Here is a 19340-nt window from a genome sequence, read left to right on the forward strand (position 1 = left end):
CCAGACGTGATACTAATTACACTTAAAGCGGTGGGTGATTGTTTTGCCTTTAAGCAAGCTAATCAATCAGTAACATTCTTATCCTGCTCATATTCTGTCTTGTTGAGAGTCAGATAAGAAGATTGATACTTTCTCATGTTGTTCAATGTGAATCAACAACTGGTGCCAATTAGTTTATCTTAGATTAAAGAATAGAAAGAGGGGAATTAGCTGATGTGACTCACTCTTGTGTTTAAAAATACCCCTTCCAGCTCCTGCACAGCTCATTAATCAACACCCTGCATCTCTTTTGTTCCTTCCACACTGAGGCAAACGTGTAAGAAACAGGGAGTAACGTGCTGTAGCAACTTCTCTCTGGAAGACTCTCAGGGAACCAAGACCTTTACGATCAGGGGACACGTGACTGATGACATGTTGACATCATATCATTTAGATTTTAATTATGAGAAGCCAAATGGAATAAAGGGTTCACTGACTAGAAGAATTACACCAAACCTACTAAATGTCTACTAGTCCATCATCACAAGCATATTTAAATAAGTTATAATATTAAACTAGTACAATCAGGAGGAGCTATACACTTCTCATTTGTTTCTGATTTCACATATCAAGTTTTTTCAGTTTTTCTTGAGTTCCTTTGTGTTTGTAAAAGTTCTGACATGTGAAAATGCTCTCTCTGTGGTAAAGGGAGCTCCTCTCCCCCACAGAGAACACTGCGCCCTGAACAAAACCCCCTCTTGTACTTATTTTTAATAATTCCTCCCTATTCCAAGACCTGACATTTCAAAATGTTCCGTTTTTCAAAGTTAGCACTGTGCGACTAAATGTGGCCTCTTTAATTTGCTCTGACTTTCTGACTTTAATATATTCAAATACTGTGTCAATTATGTAATGTACCAGCAGGGTGCTCGACTTAACTTGGATGGAACCTAAAAGGCATCAAAATAAGAAAAGATCATTTGACAGATAAGCTTTGTTCAAGCACTCCCTGTTCTTTGAAACTCAGGGTGTGGAGCAGAGTTTAGCAGTTTTTAGTTTTAGTCCCTTTCTGGATGTGGAAATATATTTTCTTCTATAGAGAATACAGATCATCCAGTATTTTAAAATGTGGTATTTTTTTTATATATAAAAGCATTTCAAGCTGTAGCATCAGACTGGACATACTACAGAAGAGAGAGAGAGGGGCGGCTGACTGAGGCTGGACAGTTGCTCTGCGGATGGGCCTCGTGTATCTTTTCAGAACCTTATTACCAGAGTGAAGAATAGAAAGGGAAGGGGAGCATAGAGGCGAGATAAAAAGAGAGAAGTTATTAGTGTCCAGATTAGTAGCAGGCACACAGAGAGAGATAGGGAGAGAAAGAGAGCGAGACCGAGGGAGAGACCCAGAGAGAATGAGGACAAGTTGTTACGGTTGGACAAAGGCCAGAGTTGCTTGTCAGTACCGGTAATGGCGAACACTAACAGGCCTCTCCTCATCTCCCTCTATCTTCTCCATCTTCCACCTATCTTTCATGATGGCGGTTTTCTGCTCATCTCTCTGCCGCCCTGTCCTCTTCCCCCCTCGTTTCATCTCCTCATTTCCTTCCCTTAACTTCTCAACACCTTTTCTAACCCTGACACCATGCATTCCTCTGTTTCTCCTCACGCTACCCTCCATTATCCTGTTCCATCTCTGCCCCTTTATATCCCATCCATCCCTTCCTCTCACTAGTTCCTGACGCCCAGCCAGGAGGAGCTGCAGCGGGGCCTCAGTCCACTCCCCCCGGGCTCCACCAGCCTGGAGAGCTACCAAGCTGCACTGGAGGAGGTACGGTCCGATTAGATTTAACCCTAACCCTTGTTAACTTCTGTTAAATAATCAGTCTGGTGTTATCTGAATTTTTCTTACTGTCAGCAATAAGAAATGTTTATATCCCCAAACCTAATGTGTATCTTAGTCCTAAGTGTTATATTAATTCCACCCTGTACTTGAAGGTGCTGACGTGGCTGCTGTCGGCTGAAGACGGACTTCAGGCCCAGCCTTCCATCTCCAGCCATGTGGAGGAAGTGAAGGATCAGTTTCACACACATGAGGTGAGAGCTGGAGCAGTGAACATGTTCAATGCAAATAGTTACACAAACATTCAGGACTGTCAATGTAAAATATTCTTCCATAATGACTCATCTGAGCTGATAGAGCTATAACAATGAATATTATCATGCTGAAGATGCTGGTTTTCCTTTCTTACATTTTCATCCAACTTACTTTTATCCACCTAAAATAGTAAAACTTTATTTTTACTGTTACTATCTTCTTATAACCCTCAGCTCATTAAATACTTGGTAATGACCTCGTTTTGCTTTTTTGACATAAAATGTTTTCTTTCTTTCAGTCTTTCTTTGATTTGTGCAGTTTTATTCAAAGTCATTTTTTTTATGACTCATACTTAAACTGTTTCATTTGAACTGAATGTTTGCCAGTGGTTGTTCATTTACATACTCGCTTTACATACTGAAGGGCCGCTCCACTTTAAAACACAAAGTTTACTCTGCATACGATGTACGAGTTGGCCTGTGGCAAGATTCTCCTGTGGATCTGAATGAGCTTTTCAAATTGAAAAGTATCTACACTAATAACTACACACTGATTTGAACAGGGTACTACACAAGGCCGATCCTGTGAAAGATGAATCTGTAGCATCAAGAGGTTTTGTAGAAATTAATACCATTTTTCTCAGAGGTCCAACAACTTTATGAAAGCACACTACTTATTTACAGCAGAACCTCTTTAAAACCTCATTGAGGCAAAACTCAATTATTTGTTGATGTTAAGTTTCGGAAGAGCAGTTCCACACAAATGAGTTACAAGGCAGAGCAGGGGCCAGGCTGGAAAATCACCAAAAAAACAAATTGCTGTTCATTGGTGGAAGGCGAGCAGACGTGTCAGGAAGGTCCACGCCGCTGATGTGTGGAGTCTGAAGTTGTTTGTCCACTTGCAGAATTAATAATAAACTGCTAAAGAGAACTGTAAGTGTTACATTAACTCTGATGGATGTGGCTTTACACAAAGACTGGCTTGGTAATGACTTTTATTCTGTCAAAATGAAATTAACCCTTGACATCCAAGACCCGAGAAGAACATTAGAAGAGTTAAGTGGTCAGAGGAAATAGACTTAGCACCAAATCGAGGGGTGGGCCTATACTTCATTGAGTGGGAGAAGTGATGTGTGAAATGTGTGTGTCTGTCTCCCACCAGGGGTACATGGTGGAGCTGACCAGCCACCAGGGCAGCGTGGGGCGGGTCCTCCGGGCGGGCGCCGCCCTGCTGTCGGAGGGGAATCTGAGAGACGATGAGGACTCGGAGGTCAGGGAGCAGATGAACCTCCTGAACTCGCGGTGGGAGCACCTGAGAGTGGCGAGCATGGAGAGACAGACCAGGTACATGTTCACTAGATAAAGTAATTAATACAACGATGAACTGTCAAGTCTCAAATGTCATCTGAAATATGAAAACTTCCACCTTCCCATCTAAACTTTACGTCAGGGAGCTACTAAATATTAGGTTTTGCACAACATGCCGGGCTGTAAGTATAAAATAGATAATGATGGATAATCAGAGCTTGGCTGTGATTGGGCTTCACACTTTACTGAAAGTGTGTCCACTTACAATTTGACGTATTTGAGGCCTATGACTGAACTTCCATCTATTTTTACACAGTTTTTTTTTTAACAATGTTTTTTTATTTATTTCCAATACAAAACACAAAACAATACAAAACACATTGACACATACCACACAAGTTGCACAATGAAATGCAGGTGAACTTCACTGCATACAAATACATACAAAAAATAAATAAATAAAAATAAACACGCACACAAACTTACATACCTATGTAAAATAATAACAATAATAAATAAAATAAATTAAAAAAAAGTCACACTCAATATCCCTACAGATAGATATAATCTACCGTTGCCTGAGAAAGTCCATTAAGGGTGCCCACACCTCTTCAAATTCCTGGGCTTTACCCTTGATTACATAGGTTCTTTTTACACAGTTAATGAAGATCACGGCACAGTAGTAAACATTCATGGATACAAAGAACAGCGGCCTTTCTAATTACAGTGGATCAGATGATAACTGACACAGAGCCAAATTTAATTAACTGTTCAGCTATCTTCTATGATAATCTTGTTGATTCAAGCACACGGCTATGAAGACATGGCCTTGACTACCAAATACCACAAGACAACCAGGGTCTGTTGTAATGGAGTGGTGAACAGGAGAAGAGAAGAGATGCTTTGACCATTTCCACCAGTGAAAGCAGCATTAAACCATCACTGTTTGAGGGTGTTAAACCAAACCTTCACCTGAACTGTCCTTGAGCAAGGCTCTGTTAATGTCAAAGGTTAACCCCCACTGTTGAGACATGTGATTGACAGCTCAGTGACATCCCTCTCCCTCCCAGACTCCACGAGGTCCTGATGGACCTACAGCACCAGCAGCTGCAGCAGCTCATGGACTGGTTGGACGTGACGGAGGGACGCATCAAGAGGATGGGGGCTCAGCCTCTGGGCCCGGACCTGGAGGACATCAAGCACCAAGTGGAAGAGCACAAGGTGGGCAGCTGTAACCCTAATGTTCACACAGGTGGGCCTGTAGCTCCTCCCATCAGGGCGGCCTAATTTGGATTGAGCCATTGAGAGTGGAGGAAGCAAAGCTAAGTCGACTGCAAAGTCTGAAATTTAGTTAAAATCAAAAGTTTAACGGCAGTGAGTTGGTGTTTTCAGGCTGCTTTAAGTGCTGCAATCAAAACGACAGGTACTGTTATTGCACACATTAGCCTCCTGGCCGGACATGATTGTTCAACTATCAAATGAATCCAGGGCAAGTAATGAATGTTTTCAACCCAAGTGAAATTGAAAGTTTAGTAAAGTTATGGCCCCAATTAGCTTTGTTAAGTTTTCTACAAATATATGATGAAATACTATGACCAGAGGTTTGGGAACAGAACAAATAGGCGACAGGTGAAAGGGGAGAAGTGACAGGAAAGTAGAATCTACTGCGTCTGTTTATTTCTTGACCTAATGTGCAGTTCAAAGCCTTTTATTACAAAACACCCACAATTACATCTCTCTACGGATATAATGGAAATAAAAGTTCTATAGAAATAAAGTTAGCTACTCTACATATGATGCACCCCTGACTAACTGGGTCTGTGTGCGGAGCAACCAGGTTCAGTAATTCCTCTGTCCATCATTGTTTGAAAGAAATATAAAAATACAGTACAGAGAAAATGCAGTTTGGACTGATGCACATTCAGCTACTGTAGAATGGAATGTGTTCTTACTAGTATCAAGTCCATAGGCACAAGGGTATTTGCTTTTTAAACAATGTGGGTGCTGGAGAAGAAAGATTCCTGCGTCCTGCCTGGCGCTGCTTTCTGCCTCAGGTGAGATAAGGGCGTTCAACTCGCACATCAAACCAGGTTTCACCTTTCAACAGAGAATTAAGCTGCAGTTACACAACTTACCTTGTTTAGAATTTGCCTCAAGTTTGTCCACAGGAAATGGCTGTTGTGTCTCTCAGGACTTTTTCATTTCAGTTTGACGCCTCAGATATATATCACCATCTTAACCACATTTTATTCTTGTAACGTTTCAGCAGCAGCCTGTGACTTAATGCTCTAAATCGTGCCGTAGATTTATTTTGGTGAATTCAATAAAGTCTACTTTCTCTTTCAACATTTATGGATTTGATATCCTTACAAAATCAATAGAAGACAAATTGAAATTTTTATCTGAGCATTGGCTGTTCTCTGACAATCTCCCATTGCTGTAGAAGATAATGATATATGATTTTTTTTTTTTTTTAACTCCAGAGCAGCTAGATAATGAATCTGGTGTTTTCCAAAGTTAAGAACAAACTTTCCATCCCAACAAAAAGAACTGAGTGCAGCAGTGTGTTCAGCAGCGTCCGGCTCTGCTCTGCACTTTAACATCATCTGTAAATCCTGATAGCACGGAATTAGCTTTAAAGATTTTAGTGTAACCCAAGCCCCATTTCAGTAGGAGGCTCTGTCAGAACAGATTCAAAACAACAAGCCTGCAGTGGCTCCGGCTGAGGCAAAACAACAATTAGCCAACTTCACTACACAGAAGCTGTCGTAATTAAATTCACTGGTAAACACTTAAGCAGCACACTGGGTTCAATTTGGGAGGATGGATGACTGGGATGTGTTGACTATAAATTCAGTTATGGTGCTATTTTGGCTTTTCTGTCACTTAAAAGGGGGGGAATGGGAAAATGAGTTCAGATCAGTTGAATTACCACCAATCAAACAGCTGTAGAGATTTACTTCAATTTATTTGAAATGAGATCAAGGGTATCTGGGGACACACCGTGCACTTCATGATCACATTAACTTAGAAATCATTGGTTTATGATTGGAACAAACACTGTGCACTCTAACTGGTCTGTTGCCACCTGGTTTGTACTTTCAGCATCATTGAAAGTAGATGGTGTGTATTTTTGTGGTGCTGCTTTTAATTGTATGTTTTCCATACGTGTGTGTGTGTTGCAGCTTCTGCAGGAGGACCTGGAGCTGGAGCAGGTGAGGGTGAACTCGCTCACCCACATGGTGGTGGTGGTGGACGAGAGCAGTGGAGACAGTGCCACCGCGGCCTTGGAGAGCAAACTTCAGGTGTGAGCGCACACATCAGTTCATGCACACACACACACACAAACACACACACACACACACATTGTTCAGTTGTAGGAAGGTATCTGACTCTGAAGACGTGCTGTTGATCGAGGGACGCTGGATAAACAAGCGTCTGTACCACTAACTGAACAGCCCAATAAGAAAGCAGCCTGACCTTTGACCTTTCTGTGGAGTCACATCACATTTAGTCGAAATAGAAAGAACTATGAGAGGTCATGAAGTTGCAGTATGGTTTTTTCATTCTCATCTCCTCATGAAAAATAGATCTAGAGGTATATCAGTTGTGTCTTCTTGAGAAGATAAACACTTCAGGTTCAGAGGATCAGTAAGACACTGATGACATCAGCAGACCTCTCCAGCTAATGAGTTATCGGTCTGTCTGTTAAACTTAGTGCTCACTCCTCCTGGTTTGTTTGTGAGGAATCTGGTGTGAGCCTGAACTGCACCGGAGCTCATTACAGATGAAGGTTGCTGTGAAGCGTGCACGCTGGGCCGAGTTGATGTGTGGAGAAAAGGGCGAGCTCATGGGGGTTTAGTGTCTGCGTAGCTCAAGTGATTGTCTTCATTTGGGCAAAGCTGACAATTTACACTAACAGGAAATAAAGAATCTTGGATAGCTGGACGAGAGTGACACTTTCCCTCGGGGGGGGAAACGTTAGAGGAGCTGTTGATACAAATAAACTCTTAAAACTCCAGACACCCTTTCCAAAAAACTAATTTGCACATATACGTATGTTAATCACACAGAAGCGCTGCAAGTATATTGGAATTATTTTACATGTCATATTAAGCAATTACAATGCCGAACGCACATCGGTTGTGCTGTGTGCAAAGTGTAATCACATCTAATATCATTACAACGCTAATGCAATTCCTCATTGGACTTTCTTTTCCACGTCTGGGGGTTTAAGCGGACTTGTTTCCTGCAGTGCAGTTTATTACTAAACACAAGATTAGAGGGATAAGCAGATGAGAGGAAACACTGTTAGCCAGGATGTAAGGAAGCAGGAGAGAAGAAGCCTTCCCTGGTTTCCCCATGCAGCTGAACTGTCACATGATTAATTACAAGCTATTCATCTTAAGATTAACCCGCTGAGCCTCTCTCTCCACATCTGTCTGCACTCGCTCACTTTCCTGCATCTCATTGTCTTTTCATTTCCTCTCCTCCCTCAGCCACCCTCTCTCTCCTCTCCGTCTCTCTGTCACCCTGATGACATTGTTCAGTGGGCAAACTGTGCGTCTTGTCTTTGCCGGTTAAATGGAGTGTCTCTGCCATTTTCCTCTGCTAACAGCTAGCTGCCAATACAACGGAGTCAGGGTGAATAAACTTCTGCAGCTCATATGGCCTCTGCATCTGTCAGTGCTTCTGCAGGATGTAGCCAGGGAGGAGCAGTTGAAACGGTTCAAATCAGTACTATGGAAGCAAACATGGTCAATTAATCTTGGCGGCAACTAATTATCTAATTGTGAAATTGTATCACCACTGAATACCAACTGTTTTTAATTAAAATGCTACTGAATTTAGAGCATTGAAATATTTTGGGGGGCTGAGGTAAAGTGGGTCGTCCATTTATCTCAGGGTTGATCCCAGCATCTCCCCCGCCACATGTCAACGTGTCCTTGAGCCAGACACTGAACCCAAGGTTCCTCTGAAGGGCAGATCAGCCTCCTGCACAGCAGCTCCTTCACTTGTTGGTGTGTGACTGGAGGAATCCAAGGTTGATCGGAATGTGCTGCAGAAAATCACTGCATAAGTCTATTTCCTGAGTGTTTGTAAAAACATCCATCTGAGGATAATAGGTGAGATTTTTCCTCTTTAAAATTTTCAGATTATACTGGATTCAAGGTGATATAAAACACAGGTATTCATCCTTTATTTCATGAGCCTTTTTATCTCTACAGCCAAAGGCTTTTATTCACTTACACAGGGTGAGGAGATTGTTCGCCCCTTGTCATCTCTGAATTTCACACTGTTCCACTACCATGCTCAGCTCCGTCCCTCTGGGGGGGGGGGGGGCTATGAAAATGGCCAATGAAAATGTGAATCCATTAGCCTGTGAGGCAACGTGACGTAAATCTCTCAATTCCTCAGGGGAAATAATTCACATTTTGTATGATAATGTAGACATTAATTTGTGTGTGTGTGTGTGTGTGTGTGTGTGTGTGTTTGTGTGTGTGTGCTCTTGCAGGTGCTTGGTGATCGCTGGGCAGCCATTTGTAAATGGACAGAAGAACGCTGGATTCTGCTTCAAGAGATTTTACTGAAATGGCAGCACTTCACTAATGAACAGGTATGAGTGTGTCTGTAGATGTGTGTGTGTCTTTAGATGTGTGTGTGTGTGTGTAGCTGAGGCAGGCACACACAGCAGTTTATCTGCTGCATGTATAATGGGATTAGATCATCCACATCATGTCTACTCCCACATTCTTCATGCTTTAAGAGAGAATCTAAGCTGGGGCAGACGTCACATTATGTCATGTATCTCAGACAGATCAGCTGAATTATGTGCACGAGTCCCCATGAGTGTGTGTCCAGTGTACATCACAAGATTTAATATGTCACTTATACACAAACGGAGAGAGACAGGACACAGCAGGACAAGATGAAGAGTCCCCAGTCAGGCTACCAGCTCTGTAATGTCATAATACTCAATACACAAAACAAGAACATGCACTAATCCACTCAGATCTCCTGTTACAGATTGTGAATGAATGCCAAGTGTGAATGAGGTCACACACACAGCTGTCCTATCCCCAAGCCAATCTCCTATTTAAATGTTGTATTTCCACAAAGCAGTTTTGGCTCAGAGCTTTATTCCAAGGTCACTCAGATCACACTGACCGTTACATAAATATAGATTTTGATTAATGTTTTTAATTACATGCTCTTTCTGATGCCGCCTTCATTAGAGACAACTCTTTATTTTGTCTGTCCCTGATTAGCCTCCTAGCAGATGATATTTTTAGCCCCAGCAGACGTGGTTAGGAAAATTGGCTGTGTCATGATATCCGATTTGCTCGTGTTGTGTGATTAATAACTGACGACACTAAAATCACAATTGTTGCTTTGATGTGATTAACTGATCGGCTTCAATTAAAATCCCCAAAACTAGATTTGCGTTTCTTCCCTTTAGGCCGTAGTCACCCTTTGTTTTAAATTCAATTTCAGTTGATTAAAAATGATTTGTATCATTTAGAGCCAAACATACATTTAAGAAAAGTAATTTATTTGACGTTTTTACTACATGGTGTTTATGACTTATTTGAATTATAGATTCATTTTTTTTTTATTCTGAAGGTATGTATTCACATTTTGTGCAGTGTGGCCCCAGACGTGTGATTCCTCATGGTAACTGAGTACAGACAGATCCTGAGACAATCTTCCGCTGCACTTTATGATGAGAGATCACTGGCTGCACTGGCTCTTAGACAGCCATAAAAATCTAATGTTTTGATAAATTATTCAAAACATCAGGAAATGCACCAAATTGAATTCCCCCTCTTGCTGTGGATAAGTGCTCGCTCAGGGTTCACCCCGAGGCTCTGGTTGCAAATCAGCTGTCCATGTTCCGATAACAGAATTCATCCTAAGCAGCCGGAGCAGAGGGGAGATACTGTCCGGCTGCTTCCCAGAGGCCTGAGGAGCATGATGCTGCACTCAACAGCTTTCTGCACCAACAGGAGACGGTGGCCTCAAGTGCACCGACTTCCACTTGACAAGAATTGTTTTCTCATTCTATTCTCCCTCTCTTCCTGTCTCCTCCCCCCCCCCCCCCCCCTCTCTGACTTGAATCCATTCATCTGTCCTCTCCTACAAACCTCTTTGGATTTCCGTGGTCTCCTCTCCTCTCCCCTCCCCACAGTGTTTGTTTGACTCCTGGCTGACTCAGAAGGAGGAGCTGGTCAGCTCCATCAAGACCTCCAACCTTAAGGACCAGGCCGAGATGGTGGCTAGTCTCCGCCGGCTTGCTGTGAGAACCAATTCCTTTTCTTAGACCGTGAACTTTACATGAACCAACTTCTGTGTAAAAACAAAAACAACACACCCATTTGAGTTGACCTTTTACACATTCTTTCACAAATTGTTAGAGTCATACCAGGAGGGCTTCCATCCTCAACGTTATTTATTTCCCTGCAGATGGTGAAGGCAGACCTGGAGGTGAAGCGTCCCACCATGGACAAGCTGTGCTCTATGAGTCAGGACCTGCTGTGCAGTGTAAAGAACAAGGATGTGGCAAACAAACTGGAAGCCAGACTGGACAGCTTCGCCCAGCGCTGGGACCGACTGATCCAGAGTCTGGAGATGAGCAGCTCCCAGGTACAACAGACATGAGTACAGGGATTTGGATTTTAAGTAGTAGATTTTTTCTTTTAGAACATTTCCAGGGCTCCAAATGTGAACATTGCATGATAACTTCTCCATGCTGATTCACAAATCTGGCTGGTTTAGTTTAAAGTCGTACAGATGACTCGCTCTGGGCTCCTGTCAGAATCCAACCCTGGTTATTTGTAGTGTCCGAGGTCAACGGTGGTCCTGTTGTAAAATGCCGCTGTGATGAAACCGCCCCGTGATGAAACCTCCAGTCCAGAGCGCTGCGTGTGTGTCTGGCCTTAGGGACAGCGTGAAATGAATGGATTGGCTGGTGACAGAGGTCATTAGAGCCTCACTTCACACACCAGTGGACACGAATGTGAAGGGAAGGATGGAATCTTCTTATTTGCTCGTCTTTCCGAAACCGGCCCCGTCCTGTGCAAACATCCAGCACTTTTAAGCAGCACGGTCACAATAATCCCTCCTCTCTATCACTTCTCAAAATAGTCAGTTGTTCAATTATAACCCCCCCCCCCCTCCCTTCAGCAGTTGTCTCATCTCTTTCTGTAACTACACTATCAATAAATTCCCCCCCCCCCCCCCCCCCCTCTTTGTCTGCGTCTCTCCGTTGTCGCTCTTCAAGCTGACACGCTCTGACAAGTGATAAGATAAAGACAAAGTGCTGCTGTGTCTTTTTAGTTGTTTGCTGATAAAGTACTGCTCTGTAATGTTACTTTTATCTTTTAAGCCTCTGGAGAGCTGCACACCGAGCGTTGTGTGCGTTTCTGAAATTATTTGTGTTAGGTTTTGCAAATGACAGGGGTGTAGTGCTAAATTATAGGTTCTATACATAAGGAGTCACTTCCTATAAGCTCTTCATTCCAGGCCCTTTGAGGGACCTTCCACATTGAGACCCCAGGTGGTCAGTCCCCCCAAGGAAAAGGTTTTATGTCCTTAAAGCCATGCATATATTTGTTATCCCTGACAGCATTCAGTCCTGTGTATGCTCATACTCCTCATGCCAACACTGCAAACACAGAAGTTCGAATCCATCCTGAAGTTACTGGTCACACTGGATGCACACACGTCTTTCCCTCGCTCCCTGTCTCTCTCTCCTCCTCCTCCTCCTCCTCCTCCTCCTCAGAGTTGTCCATTATAATCAGTCAGATAATTAGCAGAGTGACCTCAGAGGCTAGTCCCCGCCACTTCAGCTGAGCACGCTGGCGTCTGCATGAAGGAGCCCGAGTAGTTGTGGCAGCTGCTTAACTGCCAGTTGACTTCCCTGCTGAAACCAACCTGAACACACACATGCTTACACACACATACGCACACTGAACATTGTCCAGAACTGGAAACTCACAGATAGAAGATAATCACAAACACACGTGGTGACGGATTCTTGACGTGTGGGATGCAGCCGTGATTTCAGATCTCCATGATTTAGTCGGATCCTTGTGAACTGATGTAGCACTTGCACTTTAATGCACTTTTTGTGTGTTTTTCTGTGCGTGTGCAGCTGTCATCGAGTGTCAGTGTGTCCCAGCACTCCGAGCTGACCCACTCTGTCACGACCACCGTCACTAAGGTCACAACAAGTGGGAAGGTGGCCGCTGTGCGACAGACACGAGAGTCGCCGCCACCGCAGAAGAAGCGACAGGTCGTGGACGACTCTGAACTCAGGAAAAGGTGAGTTCACTGTTCACTGGTACAAAGAAGGTGTCTCCTCTGAAATATCATGAGCATAATAACATCCGACATTTCTCCTCTAACTTATGTTAAATGTTCAGTTACATGCACCCGTTTCTGCTGTCTTATCTCAGCAGGTAGGTGACGAGCAGATAGAGACAATGAGTATCTGTGATGGTGATAGTGGAGGCCAGCTTCAAACCGAACCTTTGATAGTAGTGAAGTAGAAAGTTCTGTTCATCCTGTAGCAAAGGAGAATTCAGAAGACAAAGTTTTGTTATACTTTGACTTTTTCTGTATTACAGATGGAATTCTTCTACTTTTTTATTCCACTACACTTCACTCTACTATTTACTTTGCAGATTGTAAAATGATGAAGTGTAAGAGATAAAACTGCATCATGGGTATTTCCTTGTGCCTGTACACACAGATTTGATAGAAAACACCTCACAGCAGCGTTGTTGATAACTGCAGAGTGCATGTGTGTCGTCAGGTTCGATGTGGACTTCACAGAGCTCCACAGCTACATGACCCGCGGGGAGGCCATCCTCCAGAGCCCGGAATTCTCAGTGTCCCGAAAGGAGGGCAGCATTCAGGACCTGTATGACAAAGTGCAGGTATAACACACCCTGTGTGTGCGTGCGTGCGTGTGTGTGTCTGTGTGTGTGTGTGTGTGTGTGTGTGTGTGTGTGTGCGTGTGCGTGTGCGTGTGCGTGAGAGAGACCCCCTGAGCTTAATCTGGTGAGACCTTCGATGCTGAAGTAACAAGGTTCCATCGCACAGCTGGGTCAGGAATGCATTTTACTTTCTCTATAGCAATCACATTGCTGCATCTGAGATGCAGCAATGTGTCCATTGTCATAGTGGAGTTATTTAAACTTTGATGCAGCAGCTGCCTGTGGTTTGGCCATTTGACTGAATACATTCTCCAAAGCAGAAGACAAACAAAATAACCACAGAAAACAGGAAGAACAAGAAACTCCAGGTCCAAAATAAATAATCTGTTGTCTTACAAGTTAGAGCTTTCATTTGGCATAGATGAGTAATTGGTTAAACTTTGATTTAGTTTAATGTCGTGAAGACGGAAACATTTCTCTTCATAGTTTTCATTCATGAAATTAACACTGAATATGAATGTAACACACTCAAACTGAAAGAAATGCAGCTGGATAAACATTATATAGAGGAAGAATAGAAGCAGGAGAACAAAAGAGTGGTTTCTAAGATGAGTATGACGGAGATAACAAGATGATTAAAGATCTAATTGTTGCATAGAATACGTTTTTTCTCTCTGAATTTTATGAAATGAAGATTTCTGCTTGTGAGACACTGGTACTTGAGATCTGGCAGAAACAGATCAGAGGCTACATGACCTCTCACTGTTTACAGTTATACTCTTACCACTCGGATTCACTCGTTTAGGTTTTACTTTCTCTAATGAATGATAATTCTCTGGCTCTCGGGCCATCGTTCTTTTCACTGTCTGCTTCTCCACGTCAGTCTCTTGTCCTTTAACTCCCCCGTTTTCTCCCTCTGCCCCATCACTCCCTCTCCCTGCCTCCCTCTCTCTCTGCCATAGGCGATAGAGCGCGAGCGGCCAGAGAAGTACCGGAAGCTGCAGGAGGCAACACGCACGGCCCAGACCCTGGTTGAGCAGGGTAATGTGCACACTCACTCACAACCACTCAGACACTTGTTCATTCACATGCATACACACACACACACACACACACACACATACACACAAGCACACCCTGTCTGTCCCCATGGCAACGTCTCCACCTGGCCCACCCTCTCTCCTTGTCTCCATAGAAACACTGATAGAGAGAGGAATAGACAGAGAGAGAGAGAGAGAGAGAGAGAGAGAGAGAGAGAGAGAGAGAGAGAGAGAGAGAGAGAGAGAGAGAGAGAGAGAGAGAGAGAGAGAGAGAGAGAGAGAGAGAGAGAGAGAGAGAGAGAGAGAGAGAGAGAGAGAGAGAGAGAGAGATGTCTCTTTTCCTCTGTCCTCTCCTCTGTCCTTGTGTGATTGTTTGGGCTCCTGAAAGCACAGAGACACTCAGTTTATACTTTTTTCTTTCACGATGCTGCTCTCGTCTTAAACCAAACATTCCTGAACTTGCTGAGCACGGCTGTGTGCTTGTGTGTGTGTGTTTGTGTGTTTGTGTGTTTGTGTGTGTGTGTGTGTGTGTGTGTTTGTTCATGTGGCTCTCAGCCTTGGGCGACTGAGTTACTGAAGATGTAAATCTCTGCAAACACTTCACGCACTGGTGTTGAGCAAGATGTTTGAAAGATCTGCCAGTTATAACAGATTGCTTTATTAAGTAATTGATTACATTGGTAGTTTGATTACTTTCACTACTCAAACCCGGCCCCTATCAAAAGTGCCTCTAAAGGAAAAGTTCGAAATGGGGGAATAGAAGGTTTAAAATACGTAAATTCTTAAATTAAAATAATACTCCCATGTATATTTTAATTATATAGCTACAGCCAGCTGCTGGAAAGTGTTGCTGAGTTTATCTTAACTTATCTCAGGGCCATTTTAACAAAATAAAAGTCTGAACCAGGTTTCATGTATTAAAAGTTCAGTTTTGTTTCACTTAAGACTTTAGAATTACATATGTGAGTCTTGTCATCATCGCCTACGTGAGCTGCATCAACCTGCTGATGTTAGTCGTTCCATATAAATGGAGAAAATTTAAGAATTGGTTCATTTTGTTTAATTTCATTGCCACTTTATTATCATTATGGTTTTAGTACCAGTATAAAACATGCAAAGTCCACACAGAAAGACCCCGGGTAGCCAACAGGACTTTCCTGGTGGATAGAAGGTTACAATCACTGCTGCCTGAGATCTGCACATGGGATTTGTCACCAAAAAATAAAAAAATATAACACTTTCAATTACACCTCAACCTAAACCCCATCAGCTTCAGGGTTACACACGATGGCACTTATCTAAGATGAAGCTTATGCTTGAACGTAATGGAAGTACGATTACAGGAAGAAGAAACAATTTCTATCCTGCGTGCATGCCAGATGAGAAACGGAGCCAGGATGCTTCCTTCTCCAGGTCCAATTATCATCCAGCCGATGGGGCTCAGTTTGCCCTTTAACAGGCAGGAGCGGGAATCCATTTTTTCTAATAACTTTTCACATTGACTCTTGGAGGTTTTCATTTTACGGGCACTGGAGTTTTATGTGCACTTTAAATTGGTCATTCACATCAAAAAAAGGTTAGTTAGCATTGAGCATGAATGCACAGTGAGGTATGTGTGTGTGTGTGTGTGTGTGTGTGTGTGTGTGTGTGTGTGTGTGTGTGTGTGTGTGTGTGTGGTGAATAAACAGATAAACATTTTTAGAGCTCAGACTTTGTGCAGAATACCAATAGCTTGTCTCAGCTCTCCTGCAGATGACATTCTCCAGATTCTGTGTGCATTGAGTGTGTGTGTCCGTTTCTGTCTGTCCCCTACAATGAGACCAGTCGTTCATGTGTGAAGTATGAGGCATGTGTGTGTGTGTACGTGTCAGTCACCCCCCCTCTCTGTCTGCTCCTGCAGAGGGAAGCCGTGCTGATGACATTGCCCAGGCAGCCGAGCAGCTGAACCAGCGCTGGGTGGGATTCTGTGCCCTGTTGGCAGAAAGGCTGGCATGGCTGGCTTACCAGACAAAGGTACACACACACACACACACACACACACACACACACACACACACAGACTTCCATGTCTTCTCTGTGTCACTCAGGTACTTTATACCTTGGCAGAGTATTTTCTTAACACAATATATTACCAGTTGCCGAGCAGAACTCAGTATGCAGTGTTTGTAGCACCTCATCTTTCTGTAATATATCCAAAGAGATAAAATCCCTCTTGGCTTGAGCAGTTATGTCGGTGCAGATAAATATTCAACTTAAAGCACCTGATGAAATAAAGTCTGACTTAGTTTTACGTTCATATTTTACATTGTTCAAAAGTATAATTAGCTTAGAGATAAAGTTTCAACGAGAAGAACAAACGTGTCAACCCAGATATAGTGTTGGGAGCAGCAGTGCGATACCAATTGGGATGTCAGACACAGGGGCATCACACAGGGCCATTGCCAAGGGGCCCTGAGCTGAAACCCCGGCCCCTGAGAGCAGCTGATTATTTGGTTCAGTGGAGAGGCCCCAGGCCCCTTTTGCCTCGGGCCCCCACTGTCCCTCGAAACACGCCTGGTCAGATGTGATAACGATTTTGTCCCATCAGAGGCCGGACTGTGTGTTTTTTTTGGTTTTGGCTGTGCAGTTATCTTTCAATTCTCCATATCTACCTTCACGTTGGTAGATATAGTTTCCAAAGACATTAAGTCTCCAGGGGCTGAATGTGACGTCCTGACTGTGTGTGTCCTGCAGGTGCTGTCCTTCTACAGCTTGTACGAGCAGTGTGAGCAGGCAGTGGACGTCAGTGAGAACTGGCTCAAGGTCCAGGCGCCTCCAGCCTCTGAAGCAGAACCACTGAAAATACAACTGGACCGATGTCGAGTAAGTAAAACAACCTGTGATTGGTTCCAGTCATTAAAACAATATACAAACTTTACTTGTACTTTTATAATTTGTGTGTCTGTCACATTAAGTCTACTTGTTGTTCCTTTTACATTTTCTTTCTACATTTCTTCCTTATTCTCCATTTATTTGTCTCTTTCATGCATCTGTGTGTCACAGCACTTTCTTGTAAGTATTCATAAGATGTAGGACATTTGATTTTTGAAATCTCCAAAGGGAGAAAGCTGGGAAGTGGCGTTGAGGTCTTTAAATATATATTTGTCAGAAAGCGTCTTGAATTTGATTTTTAAAATCCTGCAAACACCCTGTGGTTTGGATGATGACTGCTTTTTGTGTTGTTTGTAATTCTCCCAGTTTTAGTTCCTGTATTGATGTTTTTTTATCTTCAGAATGATTTGCTCTTCCTCAGAATTGCAGTGTTACTTGTTTTCTCCTCTAAAACACCTTATCATTCTCCCAATCTTAAACAGCATTTTACGTTCCAACATCATCAGGAAACCCAATCTCGTGGGATTCCTGATGAGTAGCAGACTTTGGAAATTGGTCAGCAGGAAAATAGAATATACATCCCTTGAAGTAAACCGACTAAAACATAATAAAAAAGGTGTATTTTCCCTGGTTCCCACTCGCTGCAATCAGACTTTTGTTTGTTTTCCAAACTTCCCTTTTCCCAGCAGTCCCAGGGGGTTGCAGCTTATAGTGCAGTGTCCCAGAGGAGAGGCAGAAGTGGAGCTAGAACTAAAAGCTTGTTTCCTTCCCGTGCTTCAAACTGCATAAGTTACTGCTTGTTTATTGTAAAATGCAGCATCAAGCTCTGTGTGTTTTGGCAGGAAGTAGAACGTTCCCCTGAGACACAGGTCTCGATGCCAAGGAAACATTTCCTAACTTAAGGGTGGTTGCTTTTCAGATCCAGCAAATCAACTGAGGATGAACGTAAATGTGCAGCTGCAGTTTTCATATTCGTCTCCACACGTGAAGCTGAAAGATGAACTGTCTGATTTGATATGGCCTTTATGATTGGTCACCTTGTTGCCAGTAGAGTTTCCTCTTTCCCTGATGCATTTCTCTTTCGTATCATCACGTCTGTCTCTTTGCTCAACGCCTCCCACGTCCTCTGGATGTCAGTCTTTTCACAAGAGGAGCTTTTCCTCGTCTTTTTCATCTCCTCCTTTTCCTCTCGTGTCTTTTTCAAGGCACTTCATTTATGGCACTTGTGACAGCTCATCATCTGGATACCTGTCTTTTCTGAATGCAGGTCTTCTTTATTGTTCCATCTCTTGTTATTCTATGTTGAAGGACTCACTGTCATCAAGAGCCACATCGAGGGCCTTCATCTTTACACCTTGCACCCTACATTCTTAGTTAAAGGTCTGTTTCATGTTTTCTTTTAACAGCTGGAAAGCCTCCATCAACATGTGGAAATCTGACTTATCTTGAATGTCGACTTTTCTAGTCTTGGCTTATCTATCTTTTTCCAAAAAACAACAAAGGAGGACGATTTATGATCTTTATTATATATATATTTTCATAAACCCCACCTTTGGGTTTGTGGCTTGTTCTCCTGAGCTTTTTAATCTCCCAGTTCTATCTGAATTCTATTTGCAAACACCTCGTCTTTGAAATGCAGCTGTAAGCTGAATTTTGATAACATCTAGATGAAATGTCTGAAAGAAAAAAAAAAAAAAAAACTTAAAGAAGAGAGGGATAACTAAATGTGAGGTGTAATAAAGTGAAAGAGAGAGAGGGGAGAATGTAAGTCCCAGAAACCTAAAAGAGGATGGAGGGATTTCAAAGAGAGGATGAAGGACATTTAGGAAAAAGAAGATGAAGATGTGTCTCTCGCTGCAGCTGCTGATAAATTCACCCAAACAATGTTTCCCTCAGAAGTGCGCCCACACTTTCTCACGCTGCCACACATAGACACAAATGGAGAGCGCACATCCTCTTCCCACACACATAAACACTTTCTGAGTTCCTATCTTTATATTTAACGGGAAAGACTTCAGAGAAAATACAATATTTACTGAAACAAAGCAAACCTTCCCGCAAGCAAATCATGCCTCCAACTGGCAGCTTACGAACCAATGTTCCGACA

The 19340-nt window shown here is 42.9% G+C and overlaps 1 protein-coding gene across 1 annotated transcript in view; it reads left to right on the top strand.

Annotated features, from left to right (window-relative positions):
• Window positions 1-19340, top strand: part of dmd (dystrophin) — a 118000-nt gene that overhangs the window by 25507 nt on the left and 73153 nt on the right. The window contains exons 10-22 of the mRNA XM_053417228.1: window positions 1712-1807; window positions 1975-2073; window positions 3236-3417; window positions 4452-4602; window positions 6567-6686; window positions 8897-8998; window positions 10571-10678; window positions 10846-11025; window positions 12536-12705; window positions 13199-13322; window positions 14285-14363; window positions 16263-16375; window positions 17096-17224. Coding sequence (XP_053273203.1) covers window positions 1712-1807; window positions 1975-2073; window positions 3236-3417; window positions 4452-4602; window positions 6567-6686; window positions 8897-8998; window positions 10571-10678; window positions 10846-11025; window positions 12536-12705; window positions 13199-13322; window positions 14285-14363; window positions 16263-16375; window positions 17096-17224 — 1653 coding nt within the window. The remainder of the gene's footprint in view (window positions 1-1711; window positions 1808-1974; window positions 2074-3235; window positions 3418-4451; window positions 4603-6566; window positions 6687-8896; window positions 8999-10570; window positions 10679-10845; window positions 11026-12535; window positions 12706-13198; window positions 13323-14284; window positions 14364-16262; window positions 16376-17095; window positions 17225-19340) is intronic.

The sequence above is a fragment of the Pleuronectes platessa genome, chromosome 24 (assembly GCF_947347685.1).
Source record: "Pleuronectes platessa chromosome 24, fPlePla1.1, whole genome shotgun sequence".
NCBI classification, from domain to species: domain Eukaryota; kingdom Metazoa; phylum Chordata; class Actinopteri; order Pleuronectiformes; family Pleuronectidae; genus Pleuronectes; species Pleuronectes platessa.